General features: G+C 40.3%; 1 protein-coding gene across 4 annotated transcripts in view; it reads right to left on the reverse strand.

Annotated features, from left to right (window-relative positions):
* Nucleotides 1–21589, reverse strand: part of SNTG1 (syntrophin gamma 1) — a 208540-nt gene that overhangs the window by 86044 nt on the left and 100907 nt on the right. For all 4 annotated transcript variants that reach the window (XM_083451163.1, XM_083451162.1, XM_083451164.1 and 1 more), the window contains 7 exons: nt 19461–19579; nt 15423–15475; nt 11945–12079; nt 8470–8526; nt 4875–4932; nt 3225–3268; nt 3072–3113 (listed from right to left, as the gene is read on the reverse strand). In XM_083451163.1, coding sequence (XP_083307289.1) covers nt 3072–3113; nt 3225–3268; nt 4875–4932; nt 8470–8526; nt 11945–12079; nt 15423–15449 — 363 coding nt within the window. In that variant the 5' untranslated portion in view covers nt 15450–15475; nt 19461–19579. The remainder of the gene's footprint in view (nt 1–3071; nt 3114–3224; nt 3269–4874; nt 4933–8469; nt 8527–11944; nt 12080–15422; nt 15476–19460; nt 19580–21589) is intronic.

Consider the following 21589-nt stretch of genomic DNA (forward strand, 5'->3'; position numbering starts at 1 on the left):
CTTAAGGAAATCAGCCCTGGGTGCTCACTGGAAGGACAGATCGTGAAGCTGAGGCTCCAATACATTGGCCACCTCATGAGAAGAGAAGACTCCCTGGAAAAGACCCTGATGTTGGGAAAGATGGAGGGCACAAGGAGAAGGGGACGACAGAGGACGAGATGGTTGGACAGTGTTCTTGAAGCGACAAACATGAGTCTGACCAAGCTGCGGGAGGGGTGCCTGGCGTGCTCTGGTCCATGGGGTCACAAAGAGTTGGACACGACTAAACGACTAAACAACAACAATAACAAATGAATATGGGCCTTCTACAAAGAAATAATGGTTCTGTCACTACATCTTCTCCTTCCACCACCACTTTTAAAATTTCCAGCTTTAATATATAAATATAAATGACTAACTAGGGAAATGTCTTGCAACAATATTAGGGCAGTAGCTAGAAACAACTTGTCTCCACACTCCCCCAAAGCCAGGCCAGCCTGACGAACCAGGTGCACAAGAAAGACAGACGGCCTGCTTCTATAGGAGGGTAAGGTGTGATGGTCAGGCAACAGGAAAGGGACCACAGGCAGTGACTCATCAAGAAATGCCAAAGCAAGGTTTCCCCATTGGGAACATGAGATGGGAAATGGAGAAATCCAGCCCATTCAGTGCCTGGCCTAAACATACACCCAACCCCCCACAATTCACAGGACAGTTTATTCCATTTTCCCATTGTTTCCCTAACTGTTATTTTCTGCATTATATTTAAGCTTTTACAAGACTTAGATGAAGTTTAGCGCTCATTTCTGTGTTCTTTGCAAATGGCGTTTTTTTTCCCTGGAAGCCAATAACACTGAAATGAGCACTAAAATATATTCTGCTATACTTCCAAAAGTGTTTTTTTGTGTTGCATGAAAGCTCGGTTTAAGAGTTAAGGATATGTCGTGAGAATTGAATAAACTGTCGTGAATGCAGCCAGTGAAGAGCAAATGGGTCACTCAATGGATCCCAATTGATTTTGGGGTGAGCCTCTTTCTACTCACCTCTAAGCAGGCTGCTGCAATGTATACATACCAGATGTGAAACACTTGTGGCAAGCCAGAAGCAGCAAGTGATGGGAATCTGGGACCAGGCACAGAGGTGAACAATTTGATGCCCACAGATTAGAGATGCCAGATGGGGGAGTGGGCATTTGGGCTGTGTAGGACATGAGCTCTGTAGCTCTGTAAGATAGAACAGGAATAGCTGCCTAGTTGAAGGCAGAAGAGAGAAGAAGAATAGCTCTGGGATCTGATAAGCACCACAGTGGAGGAGTGAAGGGCTCAATCATAATATTCTGCTTAGGATGTCCTGTTCCTTGAATATTGCCACAGTCCTTTTACTGAAGTGCCCCTCTCAATTTTCTAAAGACGTTTCTCAGTCCAGTCATTACTGATTCATTTATATCTGCTTTGTTTTGATTGTTGCAGGAGAAGAGTCATCTATAAAAGTATCCAGTCATGTATTACAGAGGGTTGGACTAGATGATCCTCAGGGTCCCTTCCAACTCTGCCGTTCTATGATTCTATGGCTGAAGGTTTGCAAACAAGTACTCACTTTACATCTCTGCCTGAGGTTTTGGTTAAGCATTTGCCAGGTGCTAAAATATAAGCATGGCTGGCTGTGCAAATTATAACTGAAAAGAAATATTAATCTTAGAAAGCATAATCAGGTTAACAAGGGTGCCGGCATAATTTCACAAACATTTCATATCTTGCTTCATTGACTCTGAACACAAAACAATGACTTACTAGCATAGCTGTATGGCACTGCACTCAAAAATACAACCAAACCTTTTCCTGAAGCCCCAATATCTCATTTTGCTCCCACAGAGAGATTTTCTGCATTAGCTTAACTACTGACTAAAGTAATCTGATCACTGCTGGAACACCAAGGCTCGAAGACACAGTAAATAAAAATCTCAGTTTTAGTATACAGAAGCCTAGCAAAGGATTAAGCTGCTTTTGCAAACAAATCAGACTCTGAAAGTTGATGAGCCATATATGAAATAAGCACAAAACTAAAAAGGAAGTACAGCTCCAAGAAATGGGATTAGGAAAATAACTTAATTCGTTATTGAACCTCATATAATGCAATATACAATTAAAAAGAAAAGAGTTTCTTTAGGAAATCAGTAGCTCCTTTACATTACTGTTTGATGCACAATTTTGTAAGAGTCAATAACTCTTCTTTTTAAAAGAGCTATAATTCCCTTGAATTTACATCTTCAAAGCATTCTTAAATCACTCAACTATGCAAGACAACTTATCTTTTAGAGCAGACCTGTAGCCCTCCAAATGTGGCTAGACTACAACTCCTATCATCTCTGACTATTGGTCATGCTGGCTGGCACTCATGGGAGTTGTAGACCAGAAACATCTCAATGGCCACAGGTTCCCCAGACCAAACTGAGTGAGAAACTATTCATGCAATTAGCAATTGTGTGAACAGCTTTTAAAAAGGAAATAGGAAATGTGAGGAAGCCAAGTCTAAACTGAGACCTTGTAGGGGGGAGGATATTTAACTCCTTACTCCATGCTACAATCCCAATCCAGATTAGCCACACCCACACACGAATTTGCACTAGGGTAAGTGCTTCCACTGGCACCTCAACAATACTGAGCTGTTCACATGAAGGGGTTCCACTGTAGACATCTGTGCTCAACATGCGGGTGCATGGTGTTGGGGGTGGGCCCAGTACCCTGACCCTCACTTCCCCATTTATACACGAGAGCTTTCCACACATCTGGTATGTACAGGGAGCGCTACTTAACCAGACATAATAGTATTGCTTAAAGAGGTACACACAGCACACCAGAAATAAAGGACCTACAAATCCTAAGAAAGCAGAGCCTCCCTTAGGCTGTAACACAACTGAGGTCAGTAAACCATTTCTATGGTGAAGTTACAATATTCAAAGGTTAGATCATTTAGCAATCTTGGGATCATTGATCTACTTACAGAGCATAACGATGAACACTGTGACAGAAGTGCAGCTATGCTGACTTATATTAAGAACTGCAATGGTTTTTAGAAAAGGAGTATAAGCTCACCACTTCTTCATGCCTGCATTTTCTTACATTAATTCCATTAATCTGTTGAGTTTAAAAAAAAGAAAAGGCAGTTTTGAGCATTGGCTTCACTTAGGTTAGACTTCACATTATACTTGGGACTAAAAGCTGGCAAAAGTGAATGGGTTTGCCTACCTGTAGAATTGCATCTCCTATGAACAGCAAGCCTGAGAGTTCCGCTAAAAAGAAAGAGAAAATAAAGGAAAGGTGTGCTTTTCATTTCAACCTTTCCTCTATATTTTTCCATTAGCTGCATCAATGGAGCAGGATGTGAGCAGGACAATCAGAAATAGGTGACAAAAGAAAACAAATCCATGACAGGTTTCATATTTCACATTTACATAGATAATTAAAATTTTCTGAAAGTATTATTGAGGAAATTTACTTCCCCTTTTGCATCTAGGACATGTTTCTACTCTTGAACCCTAAAAATGTAAAGAACAGATGCAGCTCTTGTTTCTAAATACAGTTATCAGGCTTCAAGGCTGAAGTGGATCTTGTGATCTGAGTGACATTTTGTAGGGATTCTGCTAGAGATTGACATATCTGTCTATTTCTTGTCCTGGTCACTTTCCATCCAGTTTCTGTGCTTTAAAAAATCTGCCCAAAATACATTTAAATATAAATCTCTGATCTCAAACTAAACATTTTAAATGCATTTTTTGTTTTTTGTTTTTTGAGCTAAGAAGAGCATCACAACTCTCACAGAAGTACAAACTCAGATGGACAGCTAGGTTCCAATCTGCACATTAGTCTGTGATGTGCATTCAACCAGTGTTCTACCTCATAACTACAGCCAAAGAAGGGAACCGCTATGGAATTTGCTCTTCCTGGCCACAGTCCACCTCCTCCTCAGCCTTATGCACAACTTGACTGAAACCTAATTGGATACATATTAGTGCACCCTAGGCTTCTGGGGTGTTTTGCTGTGCAGATGGCGCTCCATGAAAACAGAAGCTTCTCATGCATTTTGGGAATGCTTGGCACACTGCACGTGCACCACAGCTACAATAATCTGTGCTGTACATATAAAACGGTTCAGGGATAATAATTAGGCTTGTATTGAATAGGGTTTTAAAGCATGTGAGGCTAAAATTCACAAAGGAAATTCTATTTTACTTTAAATGTGCAAAGTGTGAGGAAGGGTTGCAGGCCAGTGCTTCCCGCATCTGCCTTGTGTCTCCAGCATTTCCACATATGGCAGGGAGAGAACCCTGTCTGAAATCCTGGACGGCCGCTTCCTGTTACAGTAAACAATCAAGGGTGGAGGAAGGGGGCGGTCTGCCCTGGGTGTCACCACTGAGGGGGGTGACAAAATGCCAGGTGGCACTCACCACGGGGCCTGCAGCGTGCCCGAGCCACACTCTCTCCTGGGAGTAACGGTGGCTTGGGTGCCCACAGGCTCCCACTGCCCCAAATGGTCCGCCTGCCACCTCCCCCTCAGCTGTAGGGCAACTGAGTGGGAGGAGGCAGACAGACGCCTTGGAGGCCCCACGGGGCATCCTGCCCTGGCTCGCCATGCCCCAGGGCACAGGGTATGCACGCTGCCCCAGGCACCCAATCGGCTTGCTCTGCCATTGTAATCAATACTAGATGAACCAATGGATTTGACCCGGCATGAAGCAGCTTCATATGTTCCTTAAAAATATCCTGCCATGCATATTTATGGCCCAGATTTCAATTTTTTTTCTTAACTATTCAGTTATTCCTCCCCAGTCTGAAATGTATAAACCTGGTGATGCTTTGCTGGATCCCCTGAGCAAATAGCCTGGCACAGATACTTACCTCGTTGTTCTTTTGAAATTTTGGAAACAACCACTGGAATATTATGCTCCGCTCCGCCCTATGAGATGAAAATAACCACATTTTACTGAGCCTGTTGTCAGTTTATAAATATTATTACATTTCTTTGAAGTTTTTACTTCATTTTAAGTTTGTTTTATTCAAAGGGGTAAAGATTTTCTGTTTCACAATTCTGTTTAATAATAGGCATATGAATGCAATCAGCTCCATTGTTAGGCAGGGAAAAAATGTTTGTTGGAAGCATCAGCAGACCGGGGTGTGAATGGAACAATGTGGAACTGTTGACAAAAGAAAGCAAACTCACTGCAGGTTCCCCCAGATTCTCCAGAGATTACCATATGGAGCCCACTTTATAATAAGAAAAATAGGCCCAGTTCTGAAACAGTAGCCATGCTGTGATCATTTTGTCGTGCTGACAAGGAACAGATAAACAAAGCCATACAATAGAAAGCAAGAATATTGGACATTTGATTAAAATGAATGTGAAGGTTTTCTTTGCTGCTTTCCATTTTCTTTTTCTCATTGTAACACAGCACAAAAAGTCAGTAGGAAAATGAATAAGAAATAAGAGATGAAAAGGAGAATTCTAAGAAAAGTAACAGGTTGTCCTTAAAAGCGGGGGAGGAATGGAAGTGGAAATCAAAATAAGCTGCTCAGTTTCTGTGCTGGGTTTTTTATATAGAAAAATAAACAGAATAAAAAAACTCACAAGCTCTTCAACTAAATATGATTAAGCATAGTTTTAGTCCTTATGCTTTCTTATCCTAGAAGCAATTCTGAAACATCAATGTTAATGTCATATCTCATATTCTTCAAACAATGCCTTTATATTTTTAGCCTTTCCAGACTTTGAAAGTATAAATCGGATTATTGCAGAAAGATTCAAATGTCTAGCCTTGTTCACCTTTTTCAAACCAAGGTTGCACTGTTCAATTCACACAATGACTTCATCAAGCAACTCTTACAACCCCAAGTGACATCAAGTGCAGCAAATGATAGTTGGTTCATATTGGCACACCAATACAGGTCACCAACATTCATAAGGCAAGAGATACTGTTTTGGCAATAATCTTTGGTTGCAGACTCTGTTGGACAGAAAGTTAACTATCCCTGAACTAGTTTTCACCTGACTGGTAGAGCAGCATTAACTTTATGTTTGCGGTGAGAAGGGTGGGGTGCTGATACTCTCCCTTCACAGAGCAAAGGTTAGTGGTTGGGACTTCATGCACACAGAGAAAGGAGAACACAGATTAGTGGGAAGTCCAAAGCAATGGCCAGTCAGCAACTTCGGGAGGAGAAATACAAGGAATGCTAGGAACTGACAGTAGCATAGTGGGAACTATTGTGGTGATTCTGAAGCTGGTCAGGAAGTCAGAGTTAGTTGTTGGACACAGTGAGTATTTAAGCAGGGGTGAAACTGGGCTTTATGTCACCCAGGTCAAAGACCCAATTTAGCACACACACCCCCATGTGTATTTGCACATATATACACACAGGCGGTGAGCCTCAACAGAGCCCTTCTAGAGGCTTCACCCGGGGCAAAAAACCTGGCAAGCCTCTCCCCCTCCCTTCGCTGCGGCTGTGATCTATGGAAAGGTTTGGAGTCCCATAAATGAGTTAGCCTGATCCAAGCCCACCTCTCTATCCCTTATGTTTGGGATTGGGACAGATGTTGCTGAACTACAACTCCCATAATCCTTGATCAGGTGGAAGGGAGTTCAACAGCATCTGGAGGTCCATCCTGATCCTGTGAGTGAGGAGACCATGAGGAATTGGGCAAAAGCATAAAAATGAAATGCAGATATTGAGAGGTTTGTGGGGATTTTCCTACAGCATGAGGGATGCAACTTGTAAATGCTTAGTTGATATGGGAAAATGAACAAGGAGAGAAAGAGAAATGCTAATGAAACAGAAGGGCATCAGAAAAAAATATCAGGGCTCGCAGGGCTTTTAGCTTCTATTTCCGCTTTGACTAGCTACTAAGAACACAGGAAAGGGTCAAAAAGAAGGTCTCTGGAAGCTAATAGTGCAGTAATGACAATCCCTGCCCCTCTTTTTAGGATATAGAGATATTTTTAGGCTTGTTGAGTATTAGTACCAGGTTATGCATTTGGTTTTTTTTATAAACACAGTCAACATCTTTTGAAGTGCATGAATGGACCAACATAGATTTTGAGAAAGTAGAAGTTGACCCTAAATTCCTACAGTCATTTCATGTGAATTCCTTCTGTTCTCCTATATCTGGTATTGTATGTCATTACGTCTGTTGTTAGCTCTTTTTAAAATACAGCCAAGGATTTTGTTTCAGAACCCCAATTAAAAGCATGAACAGTAATTTGAGGCAATTAATATCATGATGGTAGACTGAGCAAGCTATCTGAAATTAACTGAATGTATGAAAGGTGAATATAATTTTTGGATTTTGTCCAGAGTAATAATTTTCTTATGCTTATAAACCAGCGGAAATCTGTGTTGCAAAAAAGAAGTTAATTGTATTCCAGTCCCTAGCATTCTGAACTTTCTTCAGCATCATCATAAATTATATAGTAGCTTTAAAAAAGAAAAGAAAAATCTACCAGTGTTCCAATGTTTAAATTCTTAGTTCAGGCACGCTTACACAACTTACTCTCTTTTCTGTTTCTAGACATGAAAAAAATAACAGCATGTAATGACTTTAAACAACAACAAAAAATCTTGTTCCCATTTTCATTCTTATGGGATTGTAGCCATAGTGCACTAATTAGCATTTGGTTTAATTAGGTAGTTCTGCTAAAATAAACACACCAGACTCATTTTAAGAACTGGAAAGTTTTGTTTTTTTCAAGTTCCTACTCAATGAGAATGCAAAAGAACTACATTTTATTTTCCCCTCAAATCATATTTCATAAGTTCATTTTTGGGAAACATATACCAATGTTGTTTTGCACTCATAGATAACAGCTAAGATTTCTGTACTAAAGAGATGTTTTTAAAAGCTCTGTTCAAAAGAGATTTGTTGCTTTATATGGTGTTTCAGAGCTATGATGTACCATTTAAAATTATCTCCCTTTTTATGTTTCCTAAGCTTTTCTAAGGTAGATATTGGGGGGGGGGGGGAGAGAGAGAGAGAAACCAATCCTCATGTGGATTAATCATTCCATCTGTAATACAATGAATACAGTGGAGAAATAGGACTATTTTCAATCTTATTAGCAAGCAACTATGAAATTAATAAATAGTTTATGGGAACTCACTGGCTATTTAGAGAGCCTGCCATTGTGTTCATTAACAAGTAATTAAAATTAAAGGACCACTGAACAAAAGACAAGACTACACAGATGAAATATACTTTTAAAATATATACCAAACCTTATAAGCACAAATGAATCTTAATCGGATATTGCCTCCATTGTTCCTCCATTAACTATGGGGAAAATTTTTTCAACTGATTATCTATTGTAAAGATCAGCCAACACAGACCTTTCATTGAAACTGCAGGTTACAATCAAGCACCTTTTGATCTCATTAAATGCATTATTCACAAGCCAAATGGCATTTCTGATTGAACGTAGGAAACAGTTGGGGAAATGCAACCTACCTTTATACTTAATCCAAATCCTCCTACGGCTTGTCTTCTAATTGTTACAGTCCTTTCCTGAAAGAGTAAGCCAAGTTCAGTTCTATTCAGATGTAATATTTCTTATAAAAATAGGCTTGCACACTATATCTTCATTTTGGAGTTTTGAATTTCAACATTAAAAAAGAAGGAACTGCTCTTTTGGGTTTTTTCTAATTGTAAAGTGACAAATTAGTTACATAAAACAAATGCCAATGAGTTGCCACATGCAAACAGCTATTGCTAGGCAATTCTTCTAAAATATGTGTCCAGCTATCCAGTATAACACAGAGATAAACCTGCAGTCACTTTTCAATAGCATATAGGAGTATTTTCAGAAATGAGCCCCTCATATGTTCCCATGAAGTGGGTGAAAATCCATCCTTATTTATCTAGTGGTACCTGCTATTATACACCTAAGGGGGTCACAATAATAACCAGACCATTTGCATGCAGAAAAAATACACAATACAATACTAATACCTAAGCTGTATCACCAGAACACTAAAACAATCCTGACACATATACAATTGGGACTGATCCACTGGAGCTGCTGGATCACAGCCCTCCCACTGAAAATAAGAACAGATGTGTAGCTGAAAGCAACATATGGATTCAATAAGTATAGCTAAATTTCTAAACAAGAAAATCATACTTTGGTCCTCTTACATGGAAGTTCTTTCCCTGTTCACTGATGATTAATATTTTTTTTGGGGGGGGGGGTTTAAGGGAGAAGGTGATAATGGCACTCTGCACACATGAAATGGCACACTTTCCTAAATATGTGCTGTGCAAGTCCTACCGTGATGAAAACAGCAAGTTTAGAAAATGCAGCCCTACTAAGTCAAAATGTCACCAGCTGCCACTGTGTGCAGCACAAACACTACCCACAATTACACCGAACGTTTCCTGACCTAAAATGAATATTGAGTCATGGATACAGTGACAAACGGCAGTGGGTTAACTCCATCTCAAAATCATCCCTGAGTGGACCATTTTACTCTCTCCATATGTGTGGATGGTTGTCATTTATTCCCATGAAAGGAACAGAAAATATTACATTTAGAGATGCTGTATGGTTAGGATAATTGTGTTAGATATAGTGTCAACAAAAAGTCTCTGATCAGACTCGTGTAGAAAGAAACCCTCTTCACCACAAGAAATAAGTTTTAAAGCTTTACTTGTGGTGAAGAGGGTTTCTTTCTACACGAGTCTGATCAGATACTTTTCACTGACACTATACCTAACACTTGGTTTTTAAACATTTAGAGTTACAAAACAGTAACTCTTGCAGAACAACAAAATGCTACATTGCGTATTAGTAATGAGTCCCCATCTTTTAAAGTCCAGTAAGTTCCTTCCCCGGATCCCACAGTAAGTCCATGCTGCTTAAAAGCAAAGGTTGTGTCTCTCTCTGCTGTAACACACAGAGAGACACCACTCAAAAAACAACAGAGCAAACTGTTTCCCTGCACATAGCACCAAACACAAAGAAGCTCAGGGTACGAGTTAGGAAAAATACCTCATAAACCAGTCGCAAGTCTCAGCCTGCCCACCCTAGAGTGGAAAACCACCAGTCCTCTGCAACAGGCAGTCCAACATATTCAAACACATGTAACATTTTATCTACATTAAACTCATAACTTCAACAAATTGCTCCCAGTACCGTGTGGTCTGACCTTCAGTGAAATTGATCCTTCAAGAGCAAGGGCTCACAATACATCTCTGGGAGGCAGTTATCCAATAAATGTGGGAGAAGCAAAGTTCAGCTATAAGGGTAGAAATGTGTAGTGCTAGAACAAATGTTTCATCAGTGCAAGCATTTCTGCTCGCCAAATGGGCTCCCCTCTTCTGCCATCATGGACTGTTCTGGGGGTTCTTTCAACCCCAGGTTAGATGTGGGAAGGCACAGAAAGTGCAGAGGAGGAGGTGGAGAAGGAAAGACCCATTGCAGTAGCTGGAGTCCTTGCACCAGCTTCCGCTAGCACACACCAGGTTGGTTGAATCAGACCCTCCATATCTAATCACTAGACAATTATTTAAATAGCATACAGCAGAAATAGACAATACTTTGAACAAAGAGTCTTTTGGGATGAACCTAGTCATTTATAATCTCATCTCAGTTCCTGAGGAAATAAAGGAAAGGGCTCAAAAGTGTCAACTGTGACAATTGTTCTAGCAGGAAAAGTAAATCCCATCTTCACATTGATATGTTATCTAATGGGTTGTGCATTTAATCTTCAGATAACATGCAGCCAGGCTAACCAAGCGGAGCACATCATTTGTTACCTTCTAAAACAATATTCTGGAAATGTAGGCTGTAACACTGTACGGGAAATTAAAAATATCATGCATTTATGCCAAGGCATTATTTAAATGTCATCTAGATATAAGTAATAGGTGTTCTGACATATTAAAGAAATGCAAATGGGAATGATAAATCCATGTTAAAAAACACAAAAACTGGATATGATCTGGTAGAATTGCAGGGATATGGTTTGATGATCTTAAGCAACTCTTAAATTCTCTTTGGGTAGAGCCAATGGGTAACTCAGCATCAACATAAAGTTAGATACCGTAGTGAATCAGAAAGAACAGCCTCTAAATACCAGGGACTAGGGAACAACAGTGGGAAAAGGCTATTCTCTCATGTCTAGGTTGTGGACTTCCAAAGGGCATCTGGTTGGCCCCTGTGGGAAACAGGATGCTAGATTAGACAAGTCTTTGGTCAGATACAGCAAAGCTCTTTTTATATCTTCATAACACTCTGCTCTTGGCATTACGAGTTCTTAAGCAACCGTAATACTTGATTATGGCAATGCGCTCTACATAGGGATACCTTTGATCCTAGTGCAGAGGCTCCAGCACAAGCAAAATGTTGTGAGTAGACTGTTGATGGGGACAGAACTACTATCAGCACATAACTCCAGAGATCAAAAGCTTGCACTGAGTGCCTGGACACTACAAGCCCAGGTTCAAGGTTGTTGTATTAATTTACAAGGTCCCTAAGAACTTGGATCCTTTATATTCCTGCCCAATCATGGAGTCTTAGGGGGAGACTCATGGCCACTGTGAGGTTTTTGTTTTTGTTTTGTCTCTGGAGTCCTGGGTTTAACCTGAGCCCAACATAGCACCTAGTAGAGTTAAATCCCATTAAGTAAGCTATCTCATCCCACCTGAATCTTGACTGTGAATTATATTAATTGAATGCTTCTTAGGACCATTCACTGCATTGATCTCCTGAACACTGCTCGTATTATTTACACTACCAAAACAACACCAGGAAGCACCATACCACTGTATTTCATGACTTCTATCTAGACTTGAATGCATCATTTCAAAAATTTGCAACTTTTCTTCATTTCAACACCCTCCAATGGAAGGCAAAAGGGAGTGAGGAAAGCTCAACATACACAATGATTTCATTTTGAAAACTGCTGAAGAAAATGATACTTACACCAGAATAGAAAGGTTCGCCAGACACACAGATCACGTCTTGCTCTTGAATCGTCAAAATATCTTTGGCTAAGTGCAGCCGCACTTTGAAAGGCTCCTGGTTACCATCCTGCAGCAAACAAATCCCTGTCTTTGTCTTCAAAGGATGAACAGAGAAAAAGGTTTCCTTAGTTTCCAAGCTGCACGCTGATTGTTCATGTTAGAGGATCAAAAGGATACTTTTTCTCTGATAGTCTTTTGGAAAAGCTTTAACAGAGGCCAGCATATTCCAAAATATCTCTGGAAATGTCTATGGTTATTAGTTGCAAATAGATATACTGAGACAATGACAGTACAAAACTGATTACTAGCAACATGTCTGGATTGTGGAGATTGATCCACTTAGTAACACATATTTGCATATCTGTGCTCAGTATGGATATGTCAACAAATGCTGCAAGCAAAAATCCCACTTCACAATATCAAGACACTTATTTCCGTATCTAGTGTCACAATGCATATGGGACTGAACCTTACACATTGCTTAATGGAAGGTGTCATCCCGGCAAGCCTATGTGAAGCTTACAGCCTCTGATTAATCCTAATTAGGATTACTCATGAGCCAGGAGCTTAACTAGGATCACAGTAGAGCACTGAAACACCATGAAGGATTCCAATCATCCTGCTTTATGGTTATAATCCAATAGCTCCTCTATGCACAAAAGCAAATCCATTCCAAGTGCTTTTGAGATCATGGCTTGTGTCTGCAGATTGGTTAACTAAAGGATGTCTAAATCCAGCTGGTCAGCTTGAACTAAAAAAATGGCAAGAGGTGTACTGTGACAATCTGAAATGGATGATGTCTAATGTCCCTAAAGACTACATTTTAATGTCCAGACATTATGTCCCTTCTGTTCATATCTTTTTCCTGTTTGAGAAGAGTAATGGGTAATTATTACATGGGCACATTTCTTCCTTGTGTGGCAGTTCATATGCAGTTTAGACAGTGGTAGTGTATCCATTTGATACCCTGCAAAGATCTCTGGTTTCAGTTATTTTCCTTCTCAGTACATCTTTGCCCCTAATATCCATTCATACTTTCCAAACCCAGGGGCAAAGATAGGCTTGGCCAGGATGCAGGCTGAGGGGGAGGCACAAACATTGCACCTCTCTTGGCACTGCTCCCCCTGCTTGCCCTGAAAGTGGCTTTCAGCTGATGTGATGACTGAGAAACGTCAGGCAAGACTCTTGGTTTACCACAACCAAGTCACTTTTCCCTGGTTCCTTTCCGGCCTTGACCAATTTCCACCTGAAGTGAACCACAAAATGGTGCCCCCTCCCCAGGGTGAGTGAAGATCTACACCAGGAACAAGGAGAAGGGGGGAAAAAATACATTTGAATGTGCTGCCTCTGTGAATCAAGTCACCTGAGGCAGTCACTTCATTGTGCCTCATGGGTGTACCAGCCCTGCTAATAATAGTAATTTGTTATTACTACCCTGCCGATCCGGCTGGGTCTCCCCAGTCACTCTGGGCAGCTAGTTGAATTTCCATTGTTCGAACAGACCCTTTGCTCTGTCAATGGAGCTCAAGCACAACTGGGCAGCAGACAAAATCTTAATGAGTTATCTTTTAAAAAGTTGTTTCTTTGCATTTTGGCTTCCCGACTTGTGGAATAAGAACATCTTCACTGCTTAAAGTCCCAGGCGTGGGCAAGTAGGGAATAAAGGGAAATGTGGGAGAACCTTGCTAATAACCACATTTTAATTCTATTGTTATAACTTCTTTCAGCAAAGCAAGGTTGGAGAGTGAGCAACAACACACCTATTGATTCATACCTAGGAGTGTCCCAATAGCTCCCAATTAATTTGAGGGCTGCCTGAGATTTTTATTTTTTTTTATTTTTTAAAAAGAAATGCTGAATTGTTTATACAGTCATTTTGCTTTACTTGACTGCACACTTCTGACTTGGCTGATTACTCTGTAAAATCTCTTGAGAAATTTTATAAAGAGAGCTTAGGGCAAGAATTAAGCGGCATGTAACTATACAGTAGACATAATTAAACATCACAACGAAATTAAAATAGAAGCCGGCATTGTAATGCACATGGGCAGAGTTTATTCACAGTTTGAACAAAGAAGTGAAGCATGAAAAAAGAAACCATTTACGGCAATGGACTGACTGATAGCACATGAGCAGAATAACCTAATTTACATGGAAAACTTTTAAAATGTAATAAGGCCCTGGTAGTCTTTGCCTTTTAGAAGCTACAGTTGTACAATACATCTTTAGATGATATCTTCATTTAAATACCATCCTTTCTTATGCCAGTGCGGCACTGATACACAAAAATAGGGAATTCTTTAGCACCAGAAGAAGGTTAAATTATTTCATATTTCATAAAGCCAAACAAATATATGCTGGCCTGAAATACACTCTGAGTAATGTTAATGTTTTGATGTTGTATTTTATTTTCACAGATCAAGGTTTACTTCTTCCCCCCATCTTCTGCAGTTGCAGGCTAATTCAAATCAATTTGAAACCTCTGTTTTCACACACACCGTCCTACCTGCTACTTGGGCTTATTGCTCCTCTAAGAACTGCATGGAAAGGATAACTTAAACAACCACACATTATTCTCATTATAGCACTGCAATGATGGGGAAAGCTGCATTACCCCTGCCCAGTACTTTTCTGCCAAAAGAGGAAAACAACTTATTCTGCTCCTGTGCTATGTATCCCCAGTTTTATACACTCAAGAATTGTGCTCCATTTTCTTCTGTTCCCTGAGCAGCACTATCATAGAATTGTAAGGATGGAAGGGTCAACTAATCCAATTCCCTTCAATGCAAGAATAACTGTACTTATTGTATTATTGTGTAATTTCCTTTGAGATAAGTCCCCCGCTGTGCGTGTTAGGGGAAGGTAGGACCTCTGGTGGGGGACATGTTGTGCTCATTCTGGAGTGCTTTGTGCACCTTTGGTTCCCCCCCCCCCCGCACAGCACTCAGCTCTTAGAAGCTATCAGCAGCCACACCTCAGGTACGGCTTTCACTGGCTAGCTAAACCAGGTGAGGGTAGCTGATGGGTCTCAAACCCTCGGTGAGTTAGGGTCTTCTCCTGCATGAGAAGACAGGCTCTGGCAGACTGAGTGGATGAAAACAATAGTGGGTCCAATGGCCAAGAAGATGGTTTCTGCACAGGATGGAGAGGTAAGGGAGGGGCAGCTGGAGCTTGTCAACCTGGGAAGGTAGCCCATCTAGGAGAAGGAAAACTCTTATCCTAAATCTCTGCTGCCTTTCCTTTGGGAGAAGATAAGTATAGGGAGTAAATTCTACTCAAATCCAGAGTGGAGTCCCTAAAATGGTTGGAATAACTCCCTTTGTCCTGTGAGACTTACTGGAAAATACAGTTTAGCCTTCCTTGTAACAGCTCGGTTAAACCATATCACATTTATCATCAAAATAAAACACAATAATTGTGTGTGTGTTTGGTATTACCTCTTCACATGTAGTCCTGAAATCCATGTGCTATGGCACCAAGAGATATTTGTCTAAAAATAGGGGGGAAAGATTTTATTAAAACTAAGACTTATTGGCCAGTAAACATTAAAACAAATTGTATAAATTAAGCAGACACACTGGATTACAAAGATGCTGTCAAGAGCAGGAATTATAAATTCTTAGAAGAGTATCAATTAGTTGAGGCAGGAGTGGAGAATCCATGGCCCTCTGGATATTTCTGCACATCAACTTTCATCACCCACCCACTCTGCCAGCTTTGCCAAAAGTCAGAGAGAGTTGCAAAGCTTTGAAGAAATAAGCAAGACAGTTTCATTATATATGATTGAAGGTAAATTTGTTTCCATGTATCTCTCAACACACCAGTCATTTAAAATTACTTTTCACTAGCAGCGACACTGTAGTTCATAATTCCTTGGTTCTGAATATGATTCTCGCCGACTCATACAGCTTGCCTTCAAAAACTTGAGTGTTTGGATATGTGAATGAAAGAGAGAGGGATTTTTCCCCCTTAGGGTTTTTTTTGTGGGGGGGTGGGGAGGGGAGGTTCTTTATTTTTTTCCAGTGGAAAAATTGGAAATTCAGGGGAAATTGTGGGAGACAAGAAATATTGCCCACTATTTTATATTTTAGAAAAGTAAGAAAAGGCATAATTTAAAAATATTTTCATTAGTTGCAATTTACTTCCTCAATGGAGTTTATAATAAGTAATAGTATGTAAAATAATCTACAGGTCGTAACAATCACCCTGTCCCTTAGACTAGTAGTACTCAAATCCTATTTTGTAAGATTAAAGGTGGGCCTTTTGTGTTTTTTAAGATTTGAAACAATTTGACGAGTCTCTGGGACCCTCCAGGTGCCCTTTTTATTTCACATTTGTGATAAACGGTGCTCATGATACTGGTGCACAGTCACATGTGACCCTACTTTCATTACTTTTTGCACCTGCCAAAGTTGTGGGGAGGTTACACTGCTTCACACAGGCACCAGGTTCCACCCAACTTGTGGGGAGCAGTGCTTGCATGCGATGCCATGTGGTGGGAGGAGGTCACAGAGTGGTCCAGGGTGCTTTCCATATAGTGAAACCATCTTTAAAAGTTACTTTTAGGATTGAGATAAAGGGTTCTATGAATATAGCTTGATTCCAACCTGATTTCAGTTTGAGGTACAGCAGTACCTTGGTACTCGAACGGCTTGGCTCCCGAACAAATCTGCTCCCGAACGCTGCAAACCCAGAAGTAAGTGTTCTGGTTTACAAACGTTTTGCGGAAGCCAAATTTCTGATGCAGCTTCCGCAGCTCCTGCAGCCAATCGGAAGCTGTGCCTTGGTTTTCAAATGGTTTTGGGAGTCGAACGGACTCCCAGAATGGATTAAGTTAGAAAGCCAAGGTACCCCTGTAGTTTAGGACGATGTTCACAGCAGATAGTGGAGCAGGAAAGTATAATTTGTTATGGAAAGTGGTTATCAGTTCCAAACCAAGACTTAATTAACTAATCTCACTCTCTTCCTACTGACAAGAACTCAAAAGTTCAAAAGTAGCAAACTCATTTAGCTTATCTCAGATGGCATATGCAAACAAAACAACACATGATGGGCAGCTTGGCAATAAAACCTGAAATCCCCTTGGTACAGCAAGCATTTATTCAATACTGCAAAAATATTTTTGAATGCTTGATTAAAGTGTTCTTGTTCTACAGGGAAATCAATAACTACACTCTAATAGAAGGGCAACAAGAGCTCTTAGAGACAAAGCTATTCTGCTTCATTTAAAGTAACACAGAGATCAGATCAGCTGCCTTCTGTGTTTCTATAAGGCCATTTCCCTATGGCTTAGAAACTACATTTAAAAAAATAAATTATTGAAAATACTTTTATTATATTTATAAGACAATGAACAACAGGGAAGAGGAAATGGCTATTACATATAATTTAGTTATGCATAATTGTTTTCAAATTCTACTGCTTTTATTGGTGCATTACTACTAATAATAACTTACAAGATATTTTGATTAAGTGGTTTATAAAAATAAATTTCATGTTTTAATAAGTAATGTGAAGTGGTAAAATGTGCACATTATGTTGCCATGCTATATGCACATTTTATATCTATAGAAGGTAATGTGCTATACAACAGCTTAAAAGGTCTATATCAGGCATGGCCAAACCTGGCCCTCCAGCTGTTTTGGGACTACAACTCCCACCATCCCTAGCTAACAGGACCAGTGGTCAGGGATGGTGGGAATTGTAGTCCCAAAACAGCTGGAGGGCCAAGTTTGGCCATGCCTGTTCTATACTGTCATCCATATGTACTTTCCCAGGTGTGGCTGTAGTTGCTGAAGTTAAGAGACAGATCTACAATCTGAAGCTCCCAGTCCAAATCTCCTCTGAACTCAGCAGGTGGCCTTTGGCAAGTTACGATCTCTCAGCATTCTACCTCCTCTAGCTCAGGCTTGCACTGGGTTGCAATTTATCTGCTTCTGCCTTTATGCTGGTGTGTGGTATTTTAAGTCACAACTGGTTCTGAAATTATTTGAAATGAAAAACAAAGTAGAAATCGTTGTAGCAATAATCAAAAGTGGTAATACTGAACTACTGTATAAAGTTGTTGTAAAGATGACCAATTCATATTTGTCAGGGGTTGGCCAGCAGCCATGGGTACAATGACACACCTGAACTCTTCCCTCGCTGCTCACAAAGCCTCTGAGCCAGTCTCCACCCTCCATTTACTGCCTCATGGATCATGAAGTGGTAAATGTGTGTGGTTGACTTTTCTGCCTTTGACAAATGCATACAGCTGGAGTAGGAAACTGGTAGAGTTCTTTCCCACTTTCTCTTTCAAGTCAATATGCCTTTGAAAGCTCAGATTAAGTCTGCTGAATCCAACTTTTACTCAGATCACACAATCTTTTGTGGAATGCTCTCTTTATGGAGGCTTACTTGGCAGCGGCGGAGCAAGACAATCGGGCGCCTGGGGCGGCATGCGTGCCCTGCGCTCAGGGGGCCAGCTGCCCATGGGGCGAGCCAGGGCAGAATGCTCCACGGGGCCTCTGAGGAGTCTGCTTGCCTCCTCCCACTCAGCCGCCCAATAGCTGAGGGGGAGGCAGTTGACGGATAGTTTGGGGCAGTGCAGAGTCTGCGGGCACCCAAGCCACCACATCACTCCCAGGAGAGACACATGGTTTGGGTGCACAGCAGGCCCCGTGGTGAGTGCCGCCCGGCATTTTGTCACACACCCCCCCCCAGTGGTGACAACCAGGGCAACCCGCCCCCATCGCATCCCCCTTTCTCCACCCCTGTTAACCTGGTGTCCTCATTGTATATCTTTAAGTGCCGGGCAAAAACATTCCTCTTCAACCAGGCCTTAGACTGATTAAGCAATCTATGGCTTTTTAAATGTCGTGTTTTGTTTTGTTCTTGTTCGTTATGTTATGCATTTTAAACCCAAAACTACCTATTTATTCTCACTGTCCACTATGATGGAATTTCACAAAATCAGTTATGTTATTCTATTTATTTCAATGAGAAAGCCCATCATTTCATATCAAAGGAAGCAATGCAAATAGGATGAGTAATCAAGTGCATATCATAGCGAATTTTTACTCTAGCTTCACATTTCTGTATAACAACAACAACAATTTATTATTTATACCCTGCCCATCTGACTGGGTTTCCCCAGCCACTCTGGGCAGCTTCCAACAAAAGATTAAAAATACATTAAAACATCAGTCATTAAAAACTTCCCTAAACAGGTATGCCTTCTGATGTCTTCTAAACGTCAGATAGTTGTTTATTTCTTTGATAATAAAAGGGGAAGGTGTTGTATTTAAATGAACACTGCACACCTGCCCTTTCAAACAAGAATGAAAGGAAACATATCTCACCATTTCATTAAGGCTTCCCCCCAACATAGAAGTGGCAGAAACTGCCCGACATTAAAATGAAGCTAGCATAATTCTTATCATATTCAAAGGCCAAAGGCCAGCCCACAAGCTGTTCTTGGGGAAAATGTAACATACCACTTGAAGACTTGATATAGCAATGCTGAGAGGAAAACTGGTAGCCATCCACAGAGTTTTTCAGTCATGATTCTTCTTGATCCTTTATGGCCAAGTTGAAAAGAAGAAACAGGATGCATCTGTGAAACATACAGGGTGGGGGAGAAAGATCACAGCTGAAGCCTTGGATGCTTTGCATTTTAAAATATAATACTTAAATAATTTTCACTGTTTTTATGGTAGGGATAGGAAAGGTTATACAAGTAGGATTTGATTCCACCTACAGTCATAACACAGTAATAAAGAACAAGTCTACACTGAGCACAATGTATTAATTTCATTTAAAATTGTAGTTATAGAAAGCAAATAGAGTTTTTTACACTACTAGAATCACATTATGATTATCCTAGAAAAGTACTAAGCACTATGTCAAAAAGAAGAGGTCAAATGGAATGAACAGCAGGGCGACCCAGATATATATTTGAATTTTTACCCATGCAAGGAAATTTTATGGTGCTCTTCTCTTTGATTTTCCTAGTGAGTTCATTTTCAAAACAAAGTTTACGATGCAGTGAAATGTCTCATTATAAGCAGATGCCTAGCCAGCCACACGCTACATTGGGGTAGCCAATGCAGTGCCTTTATCCCTGACTCTTGACCATGCTGGCTAGGGCTGATGGGAGTTGAACTCCATGGGCACCACGTTGGTGATATCCGTTATATATAGTACCCATTTCTCAGAACCCCCCTGCCAGAAACACAGAAGGGTAAACAGCTGATAGACGATTGGCAGGAGATTCAAGATTCACCCTCTTCCCCCATAAGTAGATCCTGGCTTGTGTGGCATATTGCAAAAAATGAGCTCCCGTGTCTTACCGTGCAGCATAGAAATGTATGTATCCCTAGCTGTGTCTATGTAGCAGTGCTAGGTGTGTCTCTGTGCTAGGTGTGTGTCTGTGTCTCTCTCTGTTCATGTTATGCATGCCTTGGTGTCTATCTCTGTTAAGAGTATCTGCCTTGCCCTCTACCCCACCAGCTCCAGTGACCACCAACTACCATTGATGGATAGCTAGAAATGATCTGATAAGTCTAATAATAAAAAGTATCTAGAAGGTTAATGCCATGGAATTTCAACATCTGAATATTGATAGAGATGAACAATTAGAATCATAGAATCATATTGGTGAGACAAAAGGTGCCAGCGTGGCTGTGTGTTGTGGTTGCTAATGTGTTGAAGCAGAAGTTTGCCTTGCTTGAAAAAACATGCTCAACACCTCAAATAATTCCACATCAAGTTGACTGTGGGTAGATTTCCCATTTTGATCCTAAAAGTTCATTGTTATGTCATTGATAATTTGAGACTTTGCCGACCCTACTAATTTCAAAGGTGTTTTTTTAAAAAAAAATAATTACAGGTTTTAGTTTAAATATAGACTGAAATGTTTTATATACAATGCACTGCTTTAATATGAAAGTTACGCAGTCTATTAAATTGATGCTTTTATTAATATTGCCTCACTTCTTTCTGCCATCTCTTTTGTTCACATTTCACAGAACCCTGTCAAGACTATCCAGATGAAGCAAAATTAGGATTCTTCTGGGAATCTTCTGTATAAAATATTGTTAAACACACCGTTAGTATGAGTCTCCATATTCCCTTCTGGTATGAAAGGAAGCAGTTGTGATTCCACACTGTCCTACCTGAATCCTTAGAGTCCATAAAAATGGTATGTGACCAAATGAAGGACACAACTGAGTGATGCTCTGGGAATATGCCTGAACTGCATGTAACACACATATGTATTATCCAAACCAAAACTATATTGAATAAAACATTCATTTATTGTGAGAAATAAATGAAATAAAGATATCTAAAAATCACAGTGCTATTAATGAATATTTGGTGCATTGTAGCATATATATGGGATCACGGGTATATTTTAATATTGTGACACATTTATATCTGTATAGAAACAATGATCCCTATGCTATGAGAAGAAATTTGAGAGTGGCAAGAGCACAACACTGTGATTTTCAAATTCCCAGAGAGAGTGAGAGATTACAAAGATTACCTATCCTGGGTCAGGGCTGAGCTGTTTCACACAGCTGTGTGAGTATGGATTTAGGAAGGAGCTCTTGACCTGGAGTAG

This window comes from Podarcis tiliguerta, assembly GCF_965153285.1.
Source record: "Podarcis tiliguerta genome assembly, chromosome: 7".
NCBI classification, from domain to species: domain Eukaryota; kingdom Metazoa; phylum Chordata; class Lepidosauria; order Squamata; family Lacertidae; genus Podarcis; species Podarcis tiliguerta.